At 41.7% G+C, this 22,173-nt stretch overlaps 1 protein-coding gene across 1 annotated transcript in view; it reads right to left on the bottom strand.

Annotated features, from left to right (window-relative positions):
* MYOF (myoferlin) overlaps positions 1-22,173 on the bottom strand; it is a 173,944-nt gene that overhangs the window by 84,507 nt on the left and 67,264 nt on the right. The window contains exons 6-17 of the mRNA XM_065922927.1: positions 19,414-19,580; positions 18,440-18,568; positions 14,450-14,512; positions 14,314-14,364; positions 13,122-13,152; positions 12,535-12,650; positions 11,764-11,890; positions 9,679-9,782; positions 7,117-7,185; positions 6,977-7,020; positions 4,498-4,580; positions 1,500-1,538 (exon numbers count right to left, since the gene is read on the bottom strand). Coding sequence (XP_065778999.1) covers positions 1,500-1,538; positions 4,498-4,580; positions 6,977-7,020; positions 7,117-7,185; positions 9,679-9,782; positions 11,764-11,890; positions 12,535-12,650; positions 13,122-13,152; positions 14,314-14,364; positions 14,450-14,512; positions 18,440-18,568; positions 19,414-19,580 — 1,023 coding nt within the window. The remainder of the gene's footprint in view (positions 1-1,499; positions 1,539-4,497; positions 4,581-6,976; positions 7,021-7,116; positions 7,186-9,678; positions 9,783-11,763; positions 11,891-12,534; positions 12,651-13,121; positions 13,153-14,313; positions 14,365-14,449; positions 14,513-18,439; positions 18,569-19,413; positions 19,581-22,173) is intronic.

The raw sequence follows: 22,173 nt of genomic DNA on the forward strand, positions 1-22,173 counted from the left end.
TTCAGGACATTCCACCTCTGATGAGGATCCAATATACTTTTTATTTCTGCTACCTGGTCTCAGCAAGACTACTCCCCAATGAAGGGCACTGCAGCCAATGTAAGAAATAGTGGAGTCAAAGAGAGACTGCAGGTGAAGACAGGGAAATGCAAGAGCTGCATTCAGCCATCCGAATGGCTCCCATATGGAGGAGGGATGGACTTGCTTCCAATAAGCAGGGGAAGGACCAAGGACCACTATTGGGAGCTACAAGGAGGCCAACTTTGGTTCACTCAATATAAGGATGATCTTTCTATGAGTTAGTAGTGTCACACAATGGGACAGATTGTATTGGGAGCAGAGGAAATGTTAAGACCAAGAGTCATATTTTATCTTTCAGGATATAGTCAAAACTCTTCACCTGTGGATGAGAGGCTGACCAGATCAACTCTATGGCCCTTTCCCACGCTATGCTTAAAACTAAAGCAGAAGGGTAAATGTCAAGTAGTAGGTGAGCAGAGTACCTACTCATAAACAGTTGAGCAAACTGTATACACTTGTAGTTTGCAATCTTTTTCACCTTTTTGAGACTATTTTGCATTTTGGACTTCTATTATTACTTTATATTTCAATTTTTGAACTTTAAAAAGCTGCTATGTCTGTGACTACACTATAAATTCCTTTGGTGGGTGAGTAAGAATCAAGTGTGTTTTATTCTGAATCCTTAAACTCCTAGTCCTAGTTCTATCTTGGAGTACTACCACATAAATGTTTTTTGACTGGTTGAATGAAGTGTGACCAAATTTGCCATGTTTGTTACACACCTAAAGACTACTTAATAATCATATAAAGTCTGCCCTAAGATAATGAAGTTGGATTTTTAAAAACAAATAAGAATGAGGCATTGTGCCAATAATACAAAGGCAGATTATAATACCTTAATTTTGCAGTTTGTAACTTTCTTACATGCAATCCCTTTTCCCCCCTCTCACTATAACCTTGGGTGGTTAGAATGGCAGGGAGTATCATGTTTGTTTGTTTTTTTTTTGAAAGAAGGCAAATTTCTCTGAATCACAAAGTCTGCATCTATTAGGGAAACAGCATGAGCCGTAAGAGGGTTATAAGGTCAAATGTGAGCACATTGAGCAAACTTGCAAAGAATGGCAAATGCTGTGCAAACCAAGGACATGCTATGATCCCACAGAGTTGGAAGATGAACCTTCAAGGTACAAAGTGAAAAAAAAAATGTTATTCAATTATTTACAGTGAAGCCAGGATGGTATATATCTAGGTGAAAACATGAGGCATGTAGCAAAGCCCAGTCAGCCCATTTGTTTAAACTCAGCTTTGCAGGACAACCATACAACAGTAATACAAAAATTGTTACTCTAACACAACTATATTTAAGACAATAAAATGTAAGTTAAAAAAAAAGTGCTAAAGCAATCAGTTGATAAGTTCTTAATAAGATAACAATAAACAGAAAGATTTAGAAGATAGCAAAATTACAAAGCATAAACCTGTATACGATGCAGCCCCAGATCCCGAGGATGAGAAATCTATGTAGTAAAAATACCATTGGTTAAACAATAAGAGAAACACAGACATTATAAAAGAGACATTGAAAAAGTTAATCAAATCCAACAATAGGTAAGCAGTTTAGCAACACCAGGAAAATCCCAAATCCAGACTCAAATCACATGACCGTTTTGTCATTTATACAAATATCACCACGAGTTAAATACAAAATGGCTCAAGACTCTGTGACACCCGGTAGCACGGCCACACAGGAAATAGCCCAACCTCATCAGCCCCAAAGCAGTGAAGCATCTGAGAGCCAGCTTCCCACCATCAAAGGAGGCGGGGAAGTTACCAACATTCCATAATTTTAATAAAACATTTATGTGTCTCGTCTCTGACTTAGCTAGGACTAAGACTAGACAACCCAAGTTAATTTAGTATAAGGCTGTGTAAACAAAAGCCTATAGTTGCCAATACATTATCCTGTTTCTTTGCAGGGAATGGCTAGTGCTCACTGTTACTCTGAGACCCTATCATAGACTGTCTTGCAGGGCCTGCAGTGAAAGAAGGCCTCAGAGACAGGCTGGCACTGCTTGTAACAATTCATTTGTAGTTCTTCTGGCTATTACCACCATACCACTAAGAAAAATGTTTATTCCATTATTTCTTGGATAATTATTTTTAGGTGATATTTAATGACTTCCTGCCAATGATAAATGAGTTAAAGTGATTTTTACACTTCCTCCCATAGAGTTTATAGCATGATTTTAATTACTCTATTGGTTGCCTTTGACCAATAAATTCCATCTAATCTTTAATCAGTTTTTATCTACCCAATGATTTAATCTAACATTAAAAAAATTTTAATTGGAGGATAATTGCTTTACAATATCATGTTAGTTTCTGCCATACATCAACATGAATCAGCCATAAGTAAACACATGTCCCCTCCCTCCTGAACCTCCCTCCCATCTCCAATCCCATCCCACTCCTTTAGGTTGTCACAGAGTACCAGGTTTGAGCTCCCTGCATCTACAGAAAATTTCCACTATCTATTTTACATATAGTAATGTATATGTTTCAATATCATTCTTTCAATTCATCCCTCCCTTTCTCCCACTGTGTCCACAAGTCTGTTCTCAATGTCTACATCTCCACTGCTGTTTTGTACATAGGTTCATCCATACCATCTTTCTAGATTCCATACATATGTGTTAATATGTGATATTTTTCTCTTTCTGACTGACTTTACTCTGTATAATAGGCTCCAGGTTCATCCACCTCATCAGAACTGACTGGAATGTATTCCTTTATATGGGTGAGTAATATTCCATCATGTATATGCACCAGTGTTTCTTTATCCACTCATCTGTCTAATCTAACCTTTATATCTGGATCCTTCACTTGATAAGAAGTTAATAGCATGCCCACCCTCTCCAACCTTCCACTTCTTTTCACTTCTAAGCTCTATCTTCTGTACTTTTACATTGTAAGAGGTGATATTTACCTTCTCTTTAGAGCTTTGACTACAAGTTTAACAAAAATATTTTAGAAACAATAGTGCTCACATTATAACAACCACATAAGTATTCTCTGCAGAGAAAAGAAGAATTGTAATTACATTTCTTTTGTACAGGTCCAGCAACACGGTCCCCTATGCTACTTAGCAGACAATGCTTAGATGGACTCTCTGTCTCACCTTCTACCAGTTGCTTAAAATAATGCTATACCTGACTTTATATTTGGATTATTATCTTCTTGGTTCAACTCTATTTCTCTCAGAATTTCTAATGCCTTTTTCTTCTTCTTGAGAAAGAAAATCTGTATCTTTTTCACCAAGTTTCCATTATATTTCAGATTCTTATTCATATTACTTATTGCTTGGCTTATAGTATCTTTTTAAAAAACCTATAATGCAGGAAACCTGGGTTCGCTCCCTGGGTCAGGATGATCCTCTGGAGAAGAAGGGCATGGCAACCCACTCCAATATTCTTGCCTGGAGAATCCCCATGGACAGAGGAGTCTGATGGGCTACAGTCCATGGGGTCGCAAAGAGTTGGACATGACTGAGTGACTAAGAACGTAAAGTCCTCCCTTAAACACAATGAGGATGAGAGAAATCTTAAGTTTTCCAAAACAGAATTTTGCCTCAAATTTTCTCATTTTATTCAATGTGTTTAATCTAGTGATAATTATAGGAATTTTTGTTATTTTTATTTTAGTTACAAACAATAAGTTGCTGATGATAGTAATGGGTTAACACTAAATTTTTCTGATCATCTTAATTTATTCCTTCATTCCCTATTACAGTTTCACACATATGCACAGAACCAGAATACCAGGTATAGGCAATTAGTTCTCAATACATAAAACAACAAAAAGAAAAGTATATTGGTTATCAATGCTTGTTAGCATAAAATGTATGAAAAAAAAATACACAATATCTAGAGTGGAGATTACACGGTTCAAATGCCATCTGACCTCACTCTGGCCAAGGAAGTCTGTAGAGAAGGGAATATTATTATATATATGGATGGACTGGTGTCAATGCCACTTGAAAAAAAAAAAAGGTGCTCTCTATATTGACACTCAAAAATCTGTAAAATACGTACTGGGAAAGTTTTTGGATTGAGGTAAGAAAGTTAAAATTTTTTAACTCAAATAATTAATGTTTTGTCTTAGTCACTCAGTCATGTCCGACTCTTTGTGACCCCATGGACTGCAGCCTGCCAAGCTCCTCTGTCCATGGGGACTCTCCAGGCAAGAATACTGGAATGGATTGCCATTTCCTTCTCCACAAATAATTGATAGTTACCCCAATTATTAATTACTAATCTGTTATTTTGCTGGTCACCATCAAAACATCACTGAAATGGTTCACTAGACTCATCACATTTGACTTTTAAGAAAACAGGTCTATTGCCAGGTGGCTACCCAGTTCATTTCCTCTCCAACAGTTCTCCACCCTGTCTCATTCCTGATCCCTGTGTGACTCACCTTCCACTTCCCCACCAGAGGCAGCGATTTTAGAGAGGTGCAGATACGTTGTTCCAACGATATCATTTTTGGTAAGACGGTCCCTGTGTTAAAAGAACAGGTTAAGACCTCCACCTATGAAGACAGATTTTTGTTTCACCAATAGATCTGGAAAAGACCCTAGATCTCAGCAATCGCCCTCTCTAGTGGGCCTCAGGCTTCACTGCACTTTAAAATCATTTGGAAACCACCACTGCTCCCCTGGACCCACCCTGCACCACCTCTAATTTCCTATTGAAGCTTCTGACTCAATGAAAGCAGAGGTGAAGAACAAGAGTTTGCATTTATAACAAATATATATCCCAACTGATTCCTACACAGATGGTCCTCCAACAACCCTCTGAGAAATGCTGATCTAACCGGACAACTAATTTCAGCTGGAAACAGATTTTTACAGAGGCTGGGGAATTTTGCCTATGGTCACACTCAATACTGTTGTCATGAAGTGAATGGGTCAGTTATAGGCACATAACATGATGAGGGTAATAAAAATCTCACTACATAGAATAAGTGTTTGCATCTTATTTTATCCTATTCATACTGATTACTATGATGGTTTAAAAATTACAATGGGCTTTTCTAAGGGTCCCTCATAGGGGAAAAAATTCCCTTTCAATTCAATTCAAATATTTCTTGATAATCTACTGTGTGACTTCATTTGCTTGTCTATAACCTAAATCTTATCTATGTGGTTGGGTAAATTTGCTCACAACTTTGTGTATCTATCTGATCTCAGAGAGTTCGTGAGCCTAACCCATGAAGTAGTCTCTGGCTGGCCACACAGTAAGTGTAACAAAAAGGTTTATATTAATAACATCTTCTGTTTAATTCCTTCTATTTATTCCATCTAGTGTCACACTCACTCTAAAGTTTAGAACCCCACAGGAGGGAGGAAAGTTTCACTCAGTATTTTGAGGAAAGATTATACTATAGAATATTATTATATATTATAGCAATACTATGTTATATATATTATATAGTTTAATAAAATTAGGCTACAGAAAGTGACTAATTAACAACAGTATACATGAGGAAAAAAATTATTATTTGGGAGGTATTAAGCCACATGTGTGGAGCTTGCATCTTCTCAGGTCATCCAGAAGGGCCTAGACTACATTTCAAGAATCCTTAGCTTTCCCTCAGTTGTGCAAACACCCTACAGAGTATATAACCAAAGATCTGGATCCAAGGATTCCGCAGTTAAACAGGGTGTCTCTGCATGTCTGCATCTACCATTGCTTTGGAGAGGCCGACTAGAACGGGGAAAACCCACATCTGCTCTGACGACTCAGCCAGCGATCTTCCCACTGTGGCAATCAGCAGGCCAGAGTGGTCATCTGAGCTATATAGGGCCCAAACTCACACATCTGGAGGCCCCTGGAGCACCTTTGGGGTATCAACTGAGGGTCCAAGTGACTTAAAACGAGCTCACACTCATTGGAAGGGGCATTTTGTCCTCAGGCCCCTTCATGGACCTCAATGAGCTATGATGCGGTTACTGAACAAAATAAAGCCTTCTCCCCTCCTCCAAAGTGTCCTGTTACCATAGCGCCAAGAGAGAACTCACATGGAAGTCAAATACATTTAGCCAAAGGAAAAATCAGGGCCAGACAGGTTGGGAATCCAACCTAATCTCTGAGTGATGGTGGGCAAGTCACCTGACCTCTCTGAGCCTCAGTCTTCATCTGCAAAATGAACTAATAATAGTCTCTATCCCATCAGGTTCCTCTAAAGATTAAATGGAATAGTGTAGGGAAAGCAAGAGGCACAGCACCTGGCACTAGTAGTGCTCAGAACCCAGCAGCTAACATCATAATAAACACTGATGATGGTCGTGCTGGTCGTGATGATGTCAGCACCAGTGATGATGCTATTTATCTTTTCTACTCTCGGGGAGCTAAGGGCTGCCAGCTGAATGCTCCATCCAACTAGAATACACCCAAGAATAGCCTCATTACAGCCGATCATTGCTAGGAGGTTGGTCTAGTGTGAAGTCTATCAGAAACTTTCAACAAATTTTCTTTGCATTCAATCACATAGAAAGCTCTGTCCAATTTCCTTTCTAACAATGATACAGAACAGCTCTCAGAATGTTTTGGTTGATTCTTCCCTTGAAATAGTTTACTGCATTTCTGGAGTCTATTTTGGACAGCCTAATAGTATTTAAAGTCTTAATTTCTTATCTTGGGGTATATTCAGATCATTTTTCCTTCCTTTTGTTCATGAGCAGTTGAACCAAGATATCCAAAGCTTTTCTGCAATAGCTACTGTTATTATTTTTAAAGAAAACACCTGATTCCAGGAGCAGTGTACCACTTCTGTCTGGGAAAAAAGCAAATGTCCTGAAAAGTAAGGGTTAGAGCATCTAAAGTAAAGTTTCTCCAAATCCAAATATTTACTTCTCCAATTTGCAATTAGACACAAGTCTTTTTTAACTCACCAGTCATATATTGTCAGTTTTATTTTTTCACACACTGAAGGAAACTGTTAAAAGAGAAAAAAAAAAAGTAGTTATTTCTCAACTTATTCAGTAACTACTAGGGTATTCTTACTTTTTCCTAAAAGAAAAGAAAGCCAAACCTTGATCTGAAGATTAACGACTTGATTCCACTCAGGGTTTGCATTTTTCTCAATTATATTTGTGCAAACCTGTAAAATCATCAAAACAGAATAGGTATTCAAATTTCTAATTTTGGAAAGTTTATAATATATGCATAGTGGGTTATGATTCTAGCATACTTATGTTATAGACTTGGTCACTCAGTTGTGGCCGACTCTTTGCGACCCCATGGAATATAGAGTCCATGGAATTCTCCAGGCCAGAACACTGAAGTGGGTAGCCGTTCCCTTCTCTAGGGGATCTTCCCAACCCAGGAATCGAACCCAGGTCCCGCACATTGCAGGCAGATTCCTCACCAGCTGAGCCATCAGGGAAGCCCGTAGACTTGGTAACCTCATTAAAGTTTTCTTAATGACAATTTGGTAAACTATGACATGGGTCTAGTATATTGATCTTTGCTCCTTCTATGCACTAAGAGCTAGTTTCAAATTGCCAAATTTTAATATTGGATTCGTGTGATGATGCAAGAGTTGCTATTTAGTGAGCACTTGCTGTTTAGTTGTTAAGTGGTACCCTGCTCTTTTGCGATCCCACGGATTGTAGCCCGCCAGGCTCCTCTGTTCATGGGATTTCCCAGCCAAGAAAACTGAAGCAGTTTGCTGTTTCCTTCTCCAGGGGATCTTCCCAACCCAGGGATCAAACCCAGGTCTCCTGCATTGGCAAGTGGACACTTGTTACATACTGTCTGATATGCATTTCTTCACTAAAATATCCAAACCTATCTTTTGATCCTGCCCACCAGCCCTTCTCCCTGCTCCCCAAACTAGCTGCTGTCTTTCCATTGTTGTTCAAAAGGGTATTCAGGTTTGAACCAGGGTCAGCCACAACCCCTCTCTTTCCTTCACGTGCCTCATCCAATCCATCAGAAAATGCTGACACCCCAATTTTCATCTCATCTTGCCCAGATGCCTGTGGTTGGCTCCCCTCTGGATCCCCACTTCCTCTCCTGCCTCCTTACTTTCATGTCACTCCCCATGTAGCACTTTCAGTCAGTTCCCAGGTGTACTTAGAATATAAGTCCTGATTCATCCTCTGCCTGATAAAGCCCTGCCTGCCCACCTCACCTCATCTCTCTGAGCTCATCTCTTGGTTTCGTCCCTTGCTTGCTCCACCCCAGCCATGTTGGCATTCATCCACTGTGAACGTATCTCCTCCCTGGGGTCTTTACATCTGCTCTTCCTTCTGCCTGGAAGCCTTCCCCCCGTCAATATCTCTGCATTTTCCAGGCCTCTGTTCAAATGTCACTTCCTCCAAAATATCCCACTTGATAAACTAACTGGATACCCCTCCAAACACCCTGCACCCATCACTTCTTGTTCCCTTATTTTCTGCTTAGTACTCAGCACTAACTGAACTTATGCAACTTTTTATTTGCTTGCTTATTGTTGTCCCTTCTTTCACACAGTAAGCTCCATGAGAGTAAAGACTGTCCCACTCACTTCTTTATCTCCAACGTGAGGGACAATATCTGATACTTAGCAGGCTCCCGCTGTTTACTTCCTGAATTAATTAACTCTTTCAACAATCCTATGATATTATCCTTATCCTCATATGTAATTCAGGAAATTGAGACCCAGAGGTTAAAGAATTTGACTTCACTTGCTATGGAGTAAGGTGAAGCCTGAATTTAAATCTGGCCTCATTTAGCTCCAGAACTGAGACTTTTTGTGCCATCTCCCACTGACTTTCCTGGGACATAACCCTGTGTGTGTGCTGCCAAACCTCACTTTCACATACACATGGTTCCAATATGTAGTAGATGCTACTTCCTCATGCCTAGAACTGACTGTGGTACACCATTATTCTACTATGGAATCCCACTCCACAATCTTTGACCATCTTTGTGGGTAAAAGTGAGTTACAGGTGTTCCTATACCAAGAGTCCCTCAGCTCTTATCAGAGGACTGAGATGGGCTCCCCTGCCAGACTTTCCAGTTTCTTCAGCTCATTGGAACATGGGGGTAAGAAACATGATAGAAATGGGCACCTGGGTACTGGAGGCTCTCTTCTACACAGTGGTCCCCACTCTTTTTGGCATCAGGGACCAGTTTTGTAAAAGACAGTTTTTCCATGGATGGGGGATGGAGGTGGCTTCAGGATGATTCAAGTGCATTACATTTATTGTGCACTTTTTCTATTGTTATTACATCAACTCCACTTCAGATCACCAGGCGTTAGATTTCAGAGGGTGGGGACTCCTGCCACATTGACCAGGGATCACTGTTGCTGGCCAGAGACTTTGCCTAGAGTAAGTTAATGCTGGGACCTGGGAAATCATCTCTACTACTCTTACAAAAGACCAAATCTTTCTAATTTGAGTCCTGCATACTTTCCACTCCAAAATAAACCTCTAAGATCTCTGACATGTTCAGAGTCTGATAACCTGTGTTCCTGCACAGTGCCCAGCTCATCAGGGGGCTATTTTAAAAAAAAAAAACAACAAGTAAGAAACCACTCCAAGGAAAGCACAGTGATTTAAATGCATATTTCTAGAGGCATCTACATTGAGATTACATACAAACCTTTTTTCCGGCAAAGGAAACTTCTACAAAAGGGTCCACTAGGTTCTTCTTATCAGCTATGCCTCCAAATATTTCCTTTACTGTCTGTGAGAAGGCATCATCCACTGGAAAGGAACACGTCACAGAAGAAATCAAATCTGATTCTCTTAAGAGAACAGAAATCACTCACCAAAATTAAAAATTGTCTCCTGTATGGAAAAACCATTGCAATGAGAGTCATTCCAAAAAGTGGCAAGTACCAGTGGCACTGGATTGCAGAAATCCTTTGTCTTAGTTGACAGAAAGAGAAAACACATTCTCCCCCACAAAATTTAAAAATTAACAGGAGCGTCTTAGAAAAAAAATCAATAAATTACTATGTTGAGAATCAATCACTTATTGAGGAAAACAATAGAATAAAAAAGTCTATCTAAACAGGGTTATTAAAAAACTAAAGCCTAGTTGTGATTTAGAAAATGTTCTTTAGGTCAACATATAGGCCTCACCTTTTTTTTTAGTAACTCCAAGAAATTTGGCATAATCATAACATGTTTAATCACCTACAAACAACAGAACTCTGTTTTAACAAACTTAGAAGTGAACAGATCTTTCACTGTTGGTGGGAATGTAAGCTGATACAGCCACTATAGAGAAAAGTAAGGAAGTTGCTTATAGAATTAAAAACAGAACTACCATAAGAGCCAACAATCCTACTACTGGGCATATACCCTGAAGAAAACCATAATTCAAAAAGATACATGTACCCCAAAGTTCACTGCAGCGCTATTTACAATAGTCAGGACATAGAAACCACCTAGATGTCCGTTGACAGATGAATGGGTAAAGATGTGGTACATATATACAATGGAATATTACTCAGCCATAGAAAGGAAAGAAATTGGGTCATTTGTAGTGGTGTGGATGAACCTAGTGTCTGTCAGAGTGAAGTCAGTCAGAAGAAGAAAAACAAATATATATTAACACATACAAATGGAATCTAGAAAAATGATACAGATAAACCTATTTGCAGGGCAGGAATAGAGATGCAGACGTAGAGAATGGACTTGTGGACACAGCAGACGAAGGGGAGTGGGTCAAACAGAGAATAGCATTGATGTATGTACATTATCATGTGTAAAATAGTTAGTGGGAAGCTGCTTTATAGCACAGGGAACTCAGCTCAGTGCCCTACGATGACCTAGAGGCTGGGGTGGGGGTGGGAGGGAGGCACAAGAGGGAGGGTATATGTATACAGACAACTGATTCACTTTGTTATACGGCAGAAACTAACACAACATTGTAAAGTAATTATGCTCCAATTAAAAAAAGTGAACAGAGTTCAGTTGAACAGGCCCAAGTAGATATTATAACCTGAGGTTTAATTTATTTACTTCATTTAAGATATTTCTGAAGGAAAGATGGTCTGGGGAGGCATTAGAGGGGAGGGGTTCCTGGAAAAGTAGCAAATCCTGAAGAGCTCCATGGCCTGTACAGTGGTGCTGCCTCCTGGGGACGGGGAGAGGGTCCTATGTCCCAGGGCCAGCAGGAAGCAGGCACACCCGGGAAGGCAGAGAGGATGCCAGGTCCTCAGTAAGGACAGGCAAGCAACTAGATTAGCCTCTGTGAATGGAATCACTCTAAGTAATTCTCTTAAATGCACCCAACCTCTTAATACAATAGTGACTTCTAGTTATTAGCACTTACAACTTTGGCTCAGCCATTTTTAATACTGAAAGCAAATACATTTATCTGTTTATAGAACTTCAGTTTCATCTGGAATGAAAGGAGTTGGCAATGCTGACCGCTGACTTCTGTTTGGTATCCTTCAGAATAAGGGGAAACTGTGGAACCCAGAAGAGAGAAAGAACAGAGATGAATGGGTCAAAGGCTCCATAAGGGCCATGGGTCAGGGACCAGTAGGCTGCCCCATGAATCTGCTTAGGTGGTTTTCAATAGGGGCAAAATGAATGAAAATAACTCTATGAGGGCCTTTAAGATGAAAGACATGGCAGGGAGCACCGGCACTATCTGGAGTATGATTATTTTTATCACAGGTAATCATGCAGGTAACTGACAATCCTGAGGCTGGATTAAATCAATACATACTCTGGGGGATGTCCTCCGCCCTGTAGATCTTCAGCAGGAAGGTCACCCACCGCAGGGCAATGCCAGCAGGGAGTAACAAGTTACATTCCACGTCATCACTGTCATTATCACGATCTTGTTTCTCAGGCTATTGGGGACACAGGGTGGCAAATTATACACATAGGAAAGCAGCACTTCAAGAGGCCAAATTTGTGCTTGTTAAAATAAAACCAATCATGACTGTTTTCATAAGGATTTCCTGCGTTTTGAGCTTAAGAGTTTAGCACCAATTCAACCTCAAAACTGCCCTACAAAATCAACGCTCATGTTTCTTTGACAAATACACTACAAAAAAATAATGTGTCCTTTCTGTGTCCTGAGTCCTCTTCTGAGCACTAAATAGAGAGATAATTACTGAAGCTTTTTCACTTTTTTTCTAGCTACTGGCTTGCTGCCCAATTTTCTAGAATAACAACTGTCCTCTTAGGTAGCAATGCCTGATTCTGCGACGGAGCCGGGTTCTGTAGATGCAGTGATGTGGGGAACTCTTAAAAACACACATATCTTTACTGAATGAAAGACCTGCTCACAGACACCAGGAAGGAGCTAAGTGAGCTGGAATAATAATTCTGTTGTGAAGAAAATAACAGATTCCAGAAAATTGGAGGAATTGGAGGATTGGGGTTGTTGACTGGAAGCTCTGCTCCATTCACAATGACTGGTTCCCACTTGCTTAACTCTTGGTCCTCTTTCTTAGTGAAAAACGTAGAGGGCAGAGAATTTGGGGCTTACAGGAGGCTCATCTCCGGTTCCCAGGACGAACATGCTGACTTTCATGTAGCCTTTAGCACCTGAGCTGGTATCTTCAGGGTCATTGAGGAGAAGCCATTTCCTCATGACAGCATGACCTAAAATAAAGAAGGCGTAAAAGGACAGGAATACTCTAAAGAGAAGCTGACAGGTCCACGATTTCATCTACAGTAAGATAACCAAGTATTTCCTCCGATGTGTCTTCAGGACGGGCCATACTCCCCAGATGAGGCTCCATTTTAATGCTCTGTCCTTCACACTGACTCTCCACCCACATCCTGCCCTGGGGTGACTGAACAAGACTCTCTAAGCTCTAGTCACTGACTCTATAATTTTATTTTGATAAGGTTAAAGTAGCCTCACAGAACAGAGAAATTATCTATTTGTTTCTATTAGGATGGTTGCCATTGGATTATAAAAAAAGGCATCCATACTAAACTGCTATCAAAATTCCCACTGGGTATAGCCTTTCCTTTTCTCAATCAAGAAAAACATTGATTTTTATTCTTTGATCACTCAAATTTTCTTGATTTCCAGAGTCTTCAAGTTCATGGGAAAACACTACTTACCAGGTTCATCATAAACAAATCCAACATCGATCTAGGAAAAAATAATTTAAAATAGTTCAAACAAATTTTATAATCAGTTCAGTCACTTCTAGACTCTATCATTATTATTACACTTAAAAAAACAAGGCTTTTGACTAGACAACTTGCTTTAAGACCCACCATTTCCATCTTTCTGTCTCTGTATATCCGATGCCTCCTCTGAGGTGTGACAGAAGGCTCTCAATCCATCATTTTGAATGAATGAGCTAGTCTCACAGCTGGAAGAAACACAGTGACCAGTGTGGCCTGGTTTGCTTGGGACTTTTCCAGTAACATAGAAAGTCTCACATCCTGAGGAAACCCTCAGACCCAAGCAAACCTGGACGACGGTCACCATATGGGACTACTTATTGAGTATTCCTCCACCTTTTCCTCCAATTAATTCTAATACTAATGTTAATAGACCCTTTGATTGGGTACTCCAATGTGCCAAGAGCTAGGTGCTTTATATATTGTATCTCACCTCATTTTCACAATAATTCCATATTACAGATGAAGAAACTAAGCACCAGAGAGGTTTACAAGTGGCTAGTTAAATGGCAGACAGAGTATGAACTGACCCAAATCATCTTCTAAGACTTGCTTCAAGAAGCAGCCCATTCCACGTGGAATCGCTAAGAAGGCACAAGTCTTTATCAATAAGTCCAATGTGAACTGCTAGGAAAAGCACCTTGACTCTCTTCCCTGGATTGGTTTGCCTTTCATATACCAGATTTATAATAACTGATTTTACTAAGTCAGATTCTTGATAGAGTTCTGGGCCATTGGCAAGTGGAGTGGGTAATGGGCTTCTTGCCATCGGCAAGTACTCTTCCTTCTGTAGCAGTGGGCTTCCAGCCACAGCAGGAACTCTGTGAAGGGCCCTGGTATGGCAGCTCCCAGGCATCTTGCTCTAGGACTAAGTTCGGGACTAAGTGCTAAGTGCTGTACTTTAGAAGTTGACTAGACTCTGGCCAGAGGACACTCAACTGGCTTCTTGCCCCCACAGCATTTGTGTCTGGCTTTCAGCAATGATCATAGCATCAATGCCTTACATATAACCTTCTGATGTCACCAAGATGGGTACCCCGAGTCCTGGCCAGGAACCAGATTCCTCATCATGAAAGTACCCATCTTTGACCTAAGTTGAATGAAACAGACAGTGGACACCCACCTTAAACTCCCCCATCAGAGAATCTGCCCGCAGAGAATGGGAATTATAAACCTGGAAGAAAGGAGAGTGGTGAGGAGATTACTGGCTTCATCTGGCAGCTAGTGAGCACTACCCTCCTACTCCGTGGCCCCCTTACCCGAATGCTGATGATCTCATCCATCAATTCAGAAGGAGTCAGATGAACATTGTAGAAAAATAACTGTTGAAACAAAAAGGGAAAATGTTTGAATGTCAACAGGGATTGATTATGGTTTAGTGAGATCTGACGCTAAAATTTGAGGGGTCTTCCTAAAAAATATACAAGAAACAACCTCAAATTAGGTGTGACCATGTGAACCTACTGCAGGATCTCAGAAAAGGCTCTGAAACTTAAACATCATGTGCTTCAAGGTAAACTCTGTATATCAGAAAAAGGGTTAAGTAATAGTTGTGCATAGCGTTAATTTAACTAAATAGAATTGTTCATTTGACACCAGATATCTAGTAGCTAGGGCTTCCCAAGTGGCACTAGAGGTGAAGAACCTGCCTGCCAATGAAGGAGACATAAGAGACGTGGGTATGATCCCTGGGTTGGGAAGATCCCCTGGATAAGGGCATGGCAACCCACTCCAGTATTCTTGCCTGGAGAATCCCATGGACAGAGGAGCCTGGAGAGCTACAGGACATAGGATCACACAGAATTGGAAATGACTGAAGTGATTTAGCCTCTAGTAGCTAACTAAAGATCAAGGTTATTTCATGTGCTTAGGGCTTGGATGATCTAGAAAGTTGAGGTTAATTTTCTTCCATTTTTAGTGCTATTATCTGTAACCAGTGACTAATTTTGCTCTAACAAAATACTTGTAAAGCCAACTCTATGCATTAGATACTGGTAGTACCTCAGTAGAGTCAGTATGGACCACATTTTAACTCATTGTAACTGCTAAGTTTAAGAAGGTTGACTCTTAGAAGATGAAAATTGGGTATGTAGAGGTTTTACCATAAAGTCAAAGTTTTATGTGCCAATAGACTTTAGTCCTAAGAGAGAAAGATGGAGCATTTATTTAAACTGAGACTTTTTTCTCCTACATTTTCCTTAGAAATATTTAAAATTTACAGAGAAAAAATGAAAGAATCATCGCTATAATTTTGGGACACTGGCTTTTGGCTTTATTACTCTCTTTTTTAAACTGAACTATCTGGAAGATGGTTCTAGATAATACAATACTTCACTCCTTAAAAGTACATTTGCGTATGGCTGAGTCCCTTTGCTGTTCACTTGAAACTATCACAACATTATTAATTGGCTATACCCCAATACAAAATAAAAAGTTCAAAAAAATTTTTTAAATAAATAAATAAAAGTGATCACCAGTGGTGGGGGAGGGGATTATTTCCAAAAAGTAAAACAATAAAAGATTATTTTCAAAAAATAAACAAATTTGCACTCATCTCTGAAGAGCAAGAACATTTTTTTATATAATGGACCAAGGGGATCAAACCAATCAATCCTAAAGGAAATCAACCCTGAATATTCATTGGAAGGATAATGCTCAAACCAAAGCTCCAATACTTTGGCTGCCTGATGCAAAGAGCTGACTCACTGGAAATGATCCTGGTGCTGGGAAAGATTGGAGAAGGCAATGACACCCCACTCCAGTACTCTTGCCTGGAAAATCTCATGGATGGAGGAGCCTGGTAGGCTGCAGTCCATGGGGTCACTAAGAATCAGACATGACTGAGCGACTTCACTTTCACTTTTCCTTTCATGCATTGGAGAAGGAAATGGCAACCCACTCCAGTGTTCTTGCCTGGAGAATCCCAGGGACAGGGGAGCCTGGTGGGCTGCTGTCTATAGGGTCGCACAGAGTCGGACATGACTGAAGCAACTTGGCAGCAGCAGGAGCTGGGAAAGATTGAAGGCAAAAGGAGAAGGGGATGACAGAGGATGAGATGGCTAGATAGCATCTCTGATTCAGTAGACATGAATCTGAGCAAACTACAGGAGACAGTGAAGGACAGGCGTGCTACAGTCCATGGGGTCGCAGAGTCAGACACAACTTAGTGACTGAACAGCATCAACACTATTATCACACTCCAAAAATTTAACATGTAACACAGTCAATTTTCAAATTCCTACACTTGTTCTGATAAAAGTTTTTTTTAGTTAGTTTTTTTTTTTAATCTAGGATTCACTCGAGGATCTTACATTGCATGTGGCTGTTGTATCTCCTTTTATCTAGAATGGTACTCCTGGCTTATTTTTGCTATTTATTTCTATCAAGACCAGTTGCTTTGCAGAATATCTTACAATCTGGATTTTTGGTAGTGTTTCCTCATTGTTAGATTCAAGTTGACCACTGGACAAGAAATGATACAAGTGCTGCCGACTACTTCCATTATATCACACCAGGACACACATGTCCATTTGTCCCTTGGTGATACCAAGTTGAATCACTTGGTTAAAAATGTGTGTGTAAACTAGAGTTTTTTCGTAAAATTTTTTTATTGATTTATGAATTGGTCTGTTTAGAAGCTCAGTTATTTGATTCTTCCCTTTAGCTAAGAAATCTAATTTCAAAAGTATTCATTAAAACGATAAGTTCTGAGGTGGACTTCCTATAGCTATCGTTGAGTAAATGTTTGTCCCGCATTATAAATGTAGGGTAAGGGAGTTAGAGAAGGCAAGGTTCAGAAAAAGAATGAGACCCACACTTTACAGGAACAGATCACCTTTAATGAGGCGAGAAGGGGCAGCAGTCAGATTAGTGAGCTGCTGCACTAACCCAAGAAAAGAGTAAGTATATATAGGCATATATGTGCAAATCTACTGTCTCAGGGGGGCCTGTTCTTCTCCAAGATTGTTTGGAGTAGTTATCTCTTAAACAGCTGGGGCAAAGAATTCTGGAGATGGCCAGAGGATGGACCGACTGGGAGCTGGGCGTAATCAACCTCAATGTACAATTTTTTTTTTCTTTGAGTGAGAGTTCTTTGTTTTCTTAGAGTGGTGGGGAGGAGGGGAGTTTTAACTCCAGGCTATTTTGAGCCGTGTAACTTTCCTTCAGTAAACACTTGGATCGGTCCTGTGCTCTAGGCATCAAGTGCCTCATATCTTGTCCTTCCTGCAATCCTGTCTTGTCCCCCAACATGACTGCCACCCAGCCTTCCCTGAAGTCCACTTCCGGGGCCCCATCTCTGAATGCACCCACCTTTCAAGTTAGCTTTGACACTACCTAGCCGCCTGCTGGTGTCTGTGAGTCATCTAAGGAGAAGCCAGGGGTGAGAAGGAAATGGAGCCTCTCAAAAGCTGGGGGCCAAGTTGAACACAGAAAAATAACCAGGAGCACCACACAGAAAAAACCCGTTCCTTTTGTGAACGGAGAAAAAAAGAACCCACGCCAGGGCTGGGATTACAAGCTGTTGGGAAACTAAGAGGCACTGTGAGAGGAAGCTGTGGTAGGAAATGCCTGGCCTCAGAGATCAGAGCATGAGGTCCCAGGAATCTCAGAAACCTGGTTCCTCGGCGGAGGGAAGGCTGGCATGTGAAAAATTCCCCAAATTTACCATTTCTCTTCACAGTCCTAAATGTGGAATTTTGTGGCATTGAAGACAACTGTCAAGGTATTCAGCATTTTTGAAGAGTGTTGCAGAAGAGGTCATTAGAACAGGCTATGATCTCATTATGGAGGAAAAAACCTTTCTGCTCATAATTGCTTCTTCTAACCTATATTGTTTTTATAGCCAAGTAGGTTTTGACACCTTTAAAAAGTTGGATTACTTAAGTCACATGGAGTCACCCCTCAGAGATGTTTGCTAATTAAAAAGAGTAAAGACAGGTCCTAAGTGTTCTGTGTGGTCCATGGTAAGAGGTGCAAGGACCCATTTGGAAGGGCTCCCTCCAGAAGTTGTTGTAAAACCACCAGAAAGACACCAGGCTTCTCTGAGAACCAATAAAGAAGCAGGCCATGTGACTCCAAGACCCAGGGGTTCTTAGCACAGAATGTTTAAGGCTGGAACTTTGTCCTCTGTGTACAGTTAAGTCTGACATGTGTTCCTCTCCCACTTGGGACTGTAGAGAAGTGGGTGGAAACTGAGGAGGTACACATAAATAAAACAGACACACAAGGACATGCATTTGCCCATTTACCTCATCAAAAAATGGATTGTTCCCTCGCTTGATTCTTGTTCGGTGTGTCTGGCCACAGATGTGGACTTTGACCACAGGCTTGATATTGTTGCCACTTAACTGCCGGCCCTCGATCACTCGGACCCGGATCTGCAAGTACAGAAGGGGAGTCGTCACTGAACCTTTCCCAGCACGACATGTAAGAGAATCCACAGGTGTCACCTTGGCTCGTTCACTGGTAAGGACTGCTGAAACCAGGCCAGCACAGCTTTGCAATGTACTGGTGCTCAAGAACTGGGAGCATCCCCCTGCACCCATTCTCGTGATGGGAAATGGGGTCAGGTTGCCAAAACCAAGAGTAGTCACAGGCTTGCAGGAGTCTAGAACTGGCCTGGGAAAGCGAAGGGCAAGGTGGAGGCTGCTGCCCAGAGTCAGCCTCCTACCTGGTCTTCCTGGTCCCTGGGAGGTACTAACACCCTCCATGGCTATCTCCCAAGGAAGCAGCCAGAGCTGTGAGAAAACACAATACCTGTGCTTCTACTCCTTGATGAGCTCTTGAGCTGCCCTGGTGGATCAGATGGTAAAGAATCTGCCTGCAGTGTGGGAGATCCATTTTTGATCCCTGGGTTGGGAAGAACCCCTGGAGAAGGGAATGTCAACCTACTCCAGTATTCTTGCCTGGAGAATCCCATGAACAGAGGAGCCTGGTGGGCTACAGTCCACGGGGTCACAAAGAGTCAGACATAACTAACTCTCACTTTCTACCACCAAAGGGAATTTTATTTCTCTGAAGAGCCTCATCCGGATTGACAACATTTACTGCTGCTTGCAGAAAATGGGGAGCTCTTCTCGTTGAGTTTATGCCCTTACATCCCTTTTTACTAGTTAAGCCACTGCCCACAGGCAGAAGCACTTCTAACAACACCACAGTTGCCAGAAACTGGACAACATGGTGTTGGTACCACAGGGCTGTGGGGCCCTGGGGCTGTTCCTACCTGGAAGTCCTGTGGCTTGTTAGACAGCATGCGTCGGCTGCTCTTCGCTCTCGTGAGCCTCCGGGCAAGGTGAGCTTCCGACACGGTCCCTCCTGGCGCCCTGGGTCCTGGGACCCTGACTGTACTATCCAACCTGTCCTCATCACCTCCATCTTCCTCCTCTTCTCCTAAAATAGCAAAAAGGGATGCATTCAGAGACAGTCCTCATCCTGTATGAGCGTAAACATTCCAGAGAGTTTTCCATGCTGCTGAGGCAGCAGGTGAGGGAGACGCTTCTTGGTGACAGTGACTTGGGACAAGTTATGACTCATATAGATTCTTTAGGCAAATGTGTTCACGTTCAACATGGCATTCATTCAGGCTGTTTTCAAGGTGACTAGGAGAATGCCAGAGGCCACGGGGAGCATGAGAAGAGGAGATGGTATGAATGGACCCAGCCAGACCATCACTCAGTTGGAACCATCACTCTGGGAACCAACTTGAGGTCAGGGGTCTGCCTGGGGTTAGGATGGTGATGTGTGGAAATGCCAGGGAAATTGGAGACTTGCTGGGGAGACTTCCACTCCACCCTTCCCACTGCAGGTCTTTTCTCTAGAACTTTAATCATGAGGCTTGTACTGTCTCTTTTCTGCCGAAGTTTCCTGATCATGGATGCCCTCTCCACCCTCATGGTAGATGAGAAACTAACCTCCAGTTTCCTGCCAAGCAGACTGCAGTGGTCTTCATACTCTTACTCCATCCTCCCAGTCTATCACTTCCACACACATCTGTCCCCTAGCTTCCCTTCACACTCAGTGGGGAAAATATGGTTCGAGTGAACCCCCTCCCATCCCTGAGACCCCATTTTCTTTTGATTCTTTGAGGACCCTCTAGATGGTCCCCCTTTCAAGTACCTCCAGTGGCTCCTTCCCAATAGGGGTCTTCCCTCTGCCTTCAAATATGCACGGATCTTTCTCTCCCTATAAATAACAAACATCAACTCTGTCTTCTATGTTTCCTCCTTTTATTACTCACAAACTTTTTAAAATGCAGAGACAAACTTCAGTTATTTTTTTTCTTAATATGCAAAAAGTTTAAACTGCTGGTAATCTGTACAATAAGACTAGAAGACCAACTAACTACCTTGTCTAAAAAATACCAGCATTTGTACTCCCTACCTTTGGATCCTGAACCTCCTCCTTTACTGATGATCCCATATGGAAATGGTAGAAGGCAATTTCCATATGGAGTCATCTGCCAGTCACTCACATCAAAGTATGAATTAGTTCCATCCAACTGCCCTATAGCATGGCTCTTAAAGCTGTGGCTTTGGAGTCATGCTGTCTGCATGGGAATTCCAGTTTTGAGCTATGTGAGTCTGAGTAGTCTCTTAATTTGTTTCAGTTTCCTCATTCGTAAAAAAACTAATAGTATTTACCACAAGGTTATTGTAAAGATAACATTAATCTATATGCAAGGCTTTTAATACAGTGCCTGGCACAAAACAGCACCCAACAAATAAATCTTTTTATTTTTTCTTTAAACTTTTATTGAGAAGTCAGTTTTATTGGAATACTTCCTAGAGAGCAGCAATGGGGTGGGGAAGGGAGGCAGTCAGTGAGCAGCATGGGGGACAGGGCACAGAGTAAGAACCTGAAGGAGGAAACAGAACAGGCTCCATCCTGAAAGCAGGACGCCATCTTGGGTCGGACTGTGGGCTTTGAGCTAGATGCCCAGTATCTATGGAAACGACCTACCAACTGGAAAACCAGGACCCCGGAAGGAAGAACCCCAGGGCTCTCCATGCCTAAAAGAATACCCTAATTATCTTTGTGGCTGAATAGAATCATACATTCTATTATGCCTATTGGGGTATTACCACAAGCTGTTGATAATTGTCCTTGTCAACTACCTAGGCTTATGGCATATGAACCACTGGTTAACTTTGATGGTATCTTTCTTTTTCCTTTGTTCAGACTAGTTTCAGGGAATCTGGGGAGGTGGGTTTAGGCACGTATGCTTAGGGTATACAAGGTTTTCACAAAAAACTGGTTGGGGTCCTTGGCTAAGAGGAGACTCTGCCTTGGGCCCGCTGGTGTAATAAACTGCACTCCACTATCTGCATTGTCCTCCTGAGTGAGTTTGTTTCCTGGAACATGTGGCTACAACTAAACAAACAACCACAAGGAAGTAAAGGGTCTCCCCAGTGTTTAGCCCAGGAGGAACATTCCTCCTCACCACCCCTCCATTCATGCTCGTCCCATCCGAGGCTGGCTCCTGTTCCACAAAGAGCAACCACGACCTCTCCTTGCAAAGCTCAGGACCCTCTTCCGAATGCTCGTGCATCACCTTCCATGGCATTGGACACTGGGGATCACACGTACTTCTATGAATTGAGAAGCTCTCCTCCTGGCACTTTTCAGGGTCTTCCGAGGCCCCCTTCTTTGTCTCCAATTCATCAAGTGTGCCTTCCCACTCTGTTCCTCTGCCCTCTGCTTCTCTGACCCAACATTCTCTGGAGCCACACCTCAGTCTTCCAAGAAGTCACAGACTCACAGAATTTAGACAAGAACCGACCTTAAAGACCTTCAATCCAGGGATTTCCCTGGTGGTTCAGTGATTAAGAATCTACCTGCCAATGCAGGGGACATGGGTTCAATCCCTGGTTCAGGAAGATTCCACATGTTATGGAGCAACTTAGACCATGTGCTGCAACTACTCAGCCTGTGCCCTAGAGCCCGTACTCTGCAACAAGAGAAGTCACCACAATAAGAAGCCCAT

The sequence above is a fragment of the Muntiacus reevesi genome, chromosome 2, assembly GCF_963930625.1.
Source record: "Muntiacus reevesi chromosome 2, mMunRee1.1, whole genome shotgun sequence".
Classification (NCBI taxonomy): Eukaryota; Metazoa; Chordata; class Mammalia; order Artiodactyla; family Cervidae; genus Muntiacus; species Muntiacus reevesi.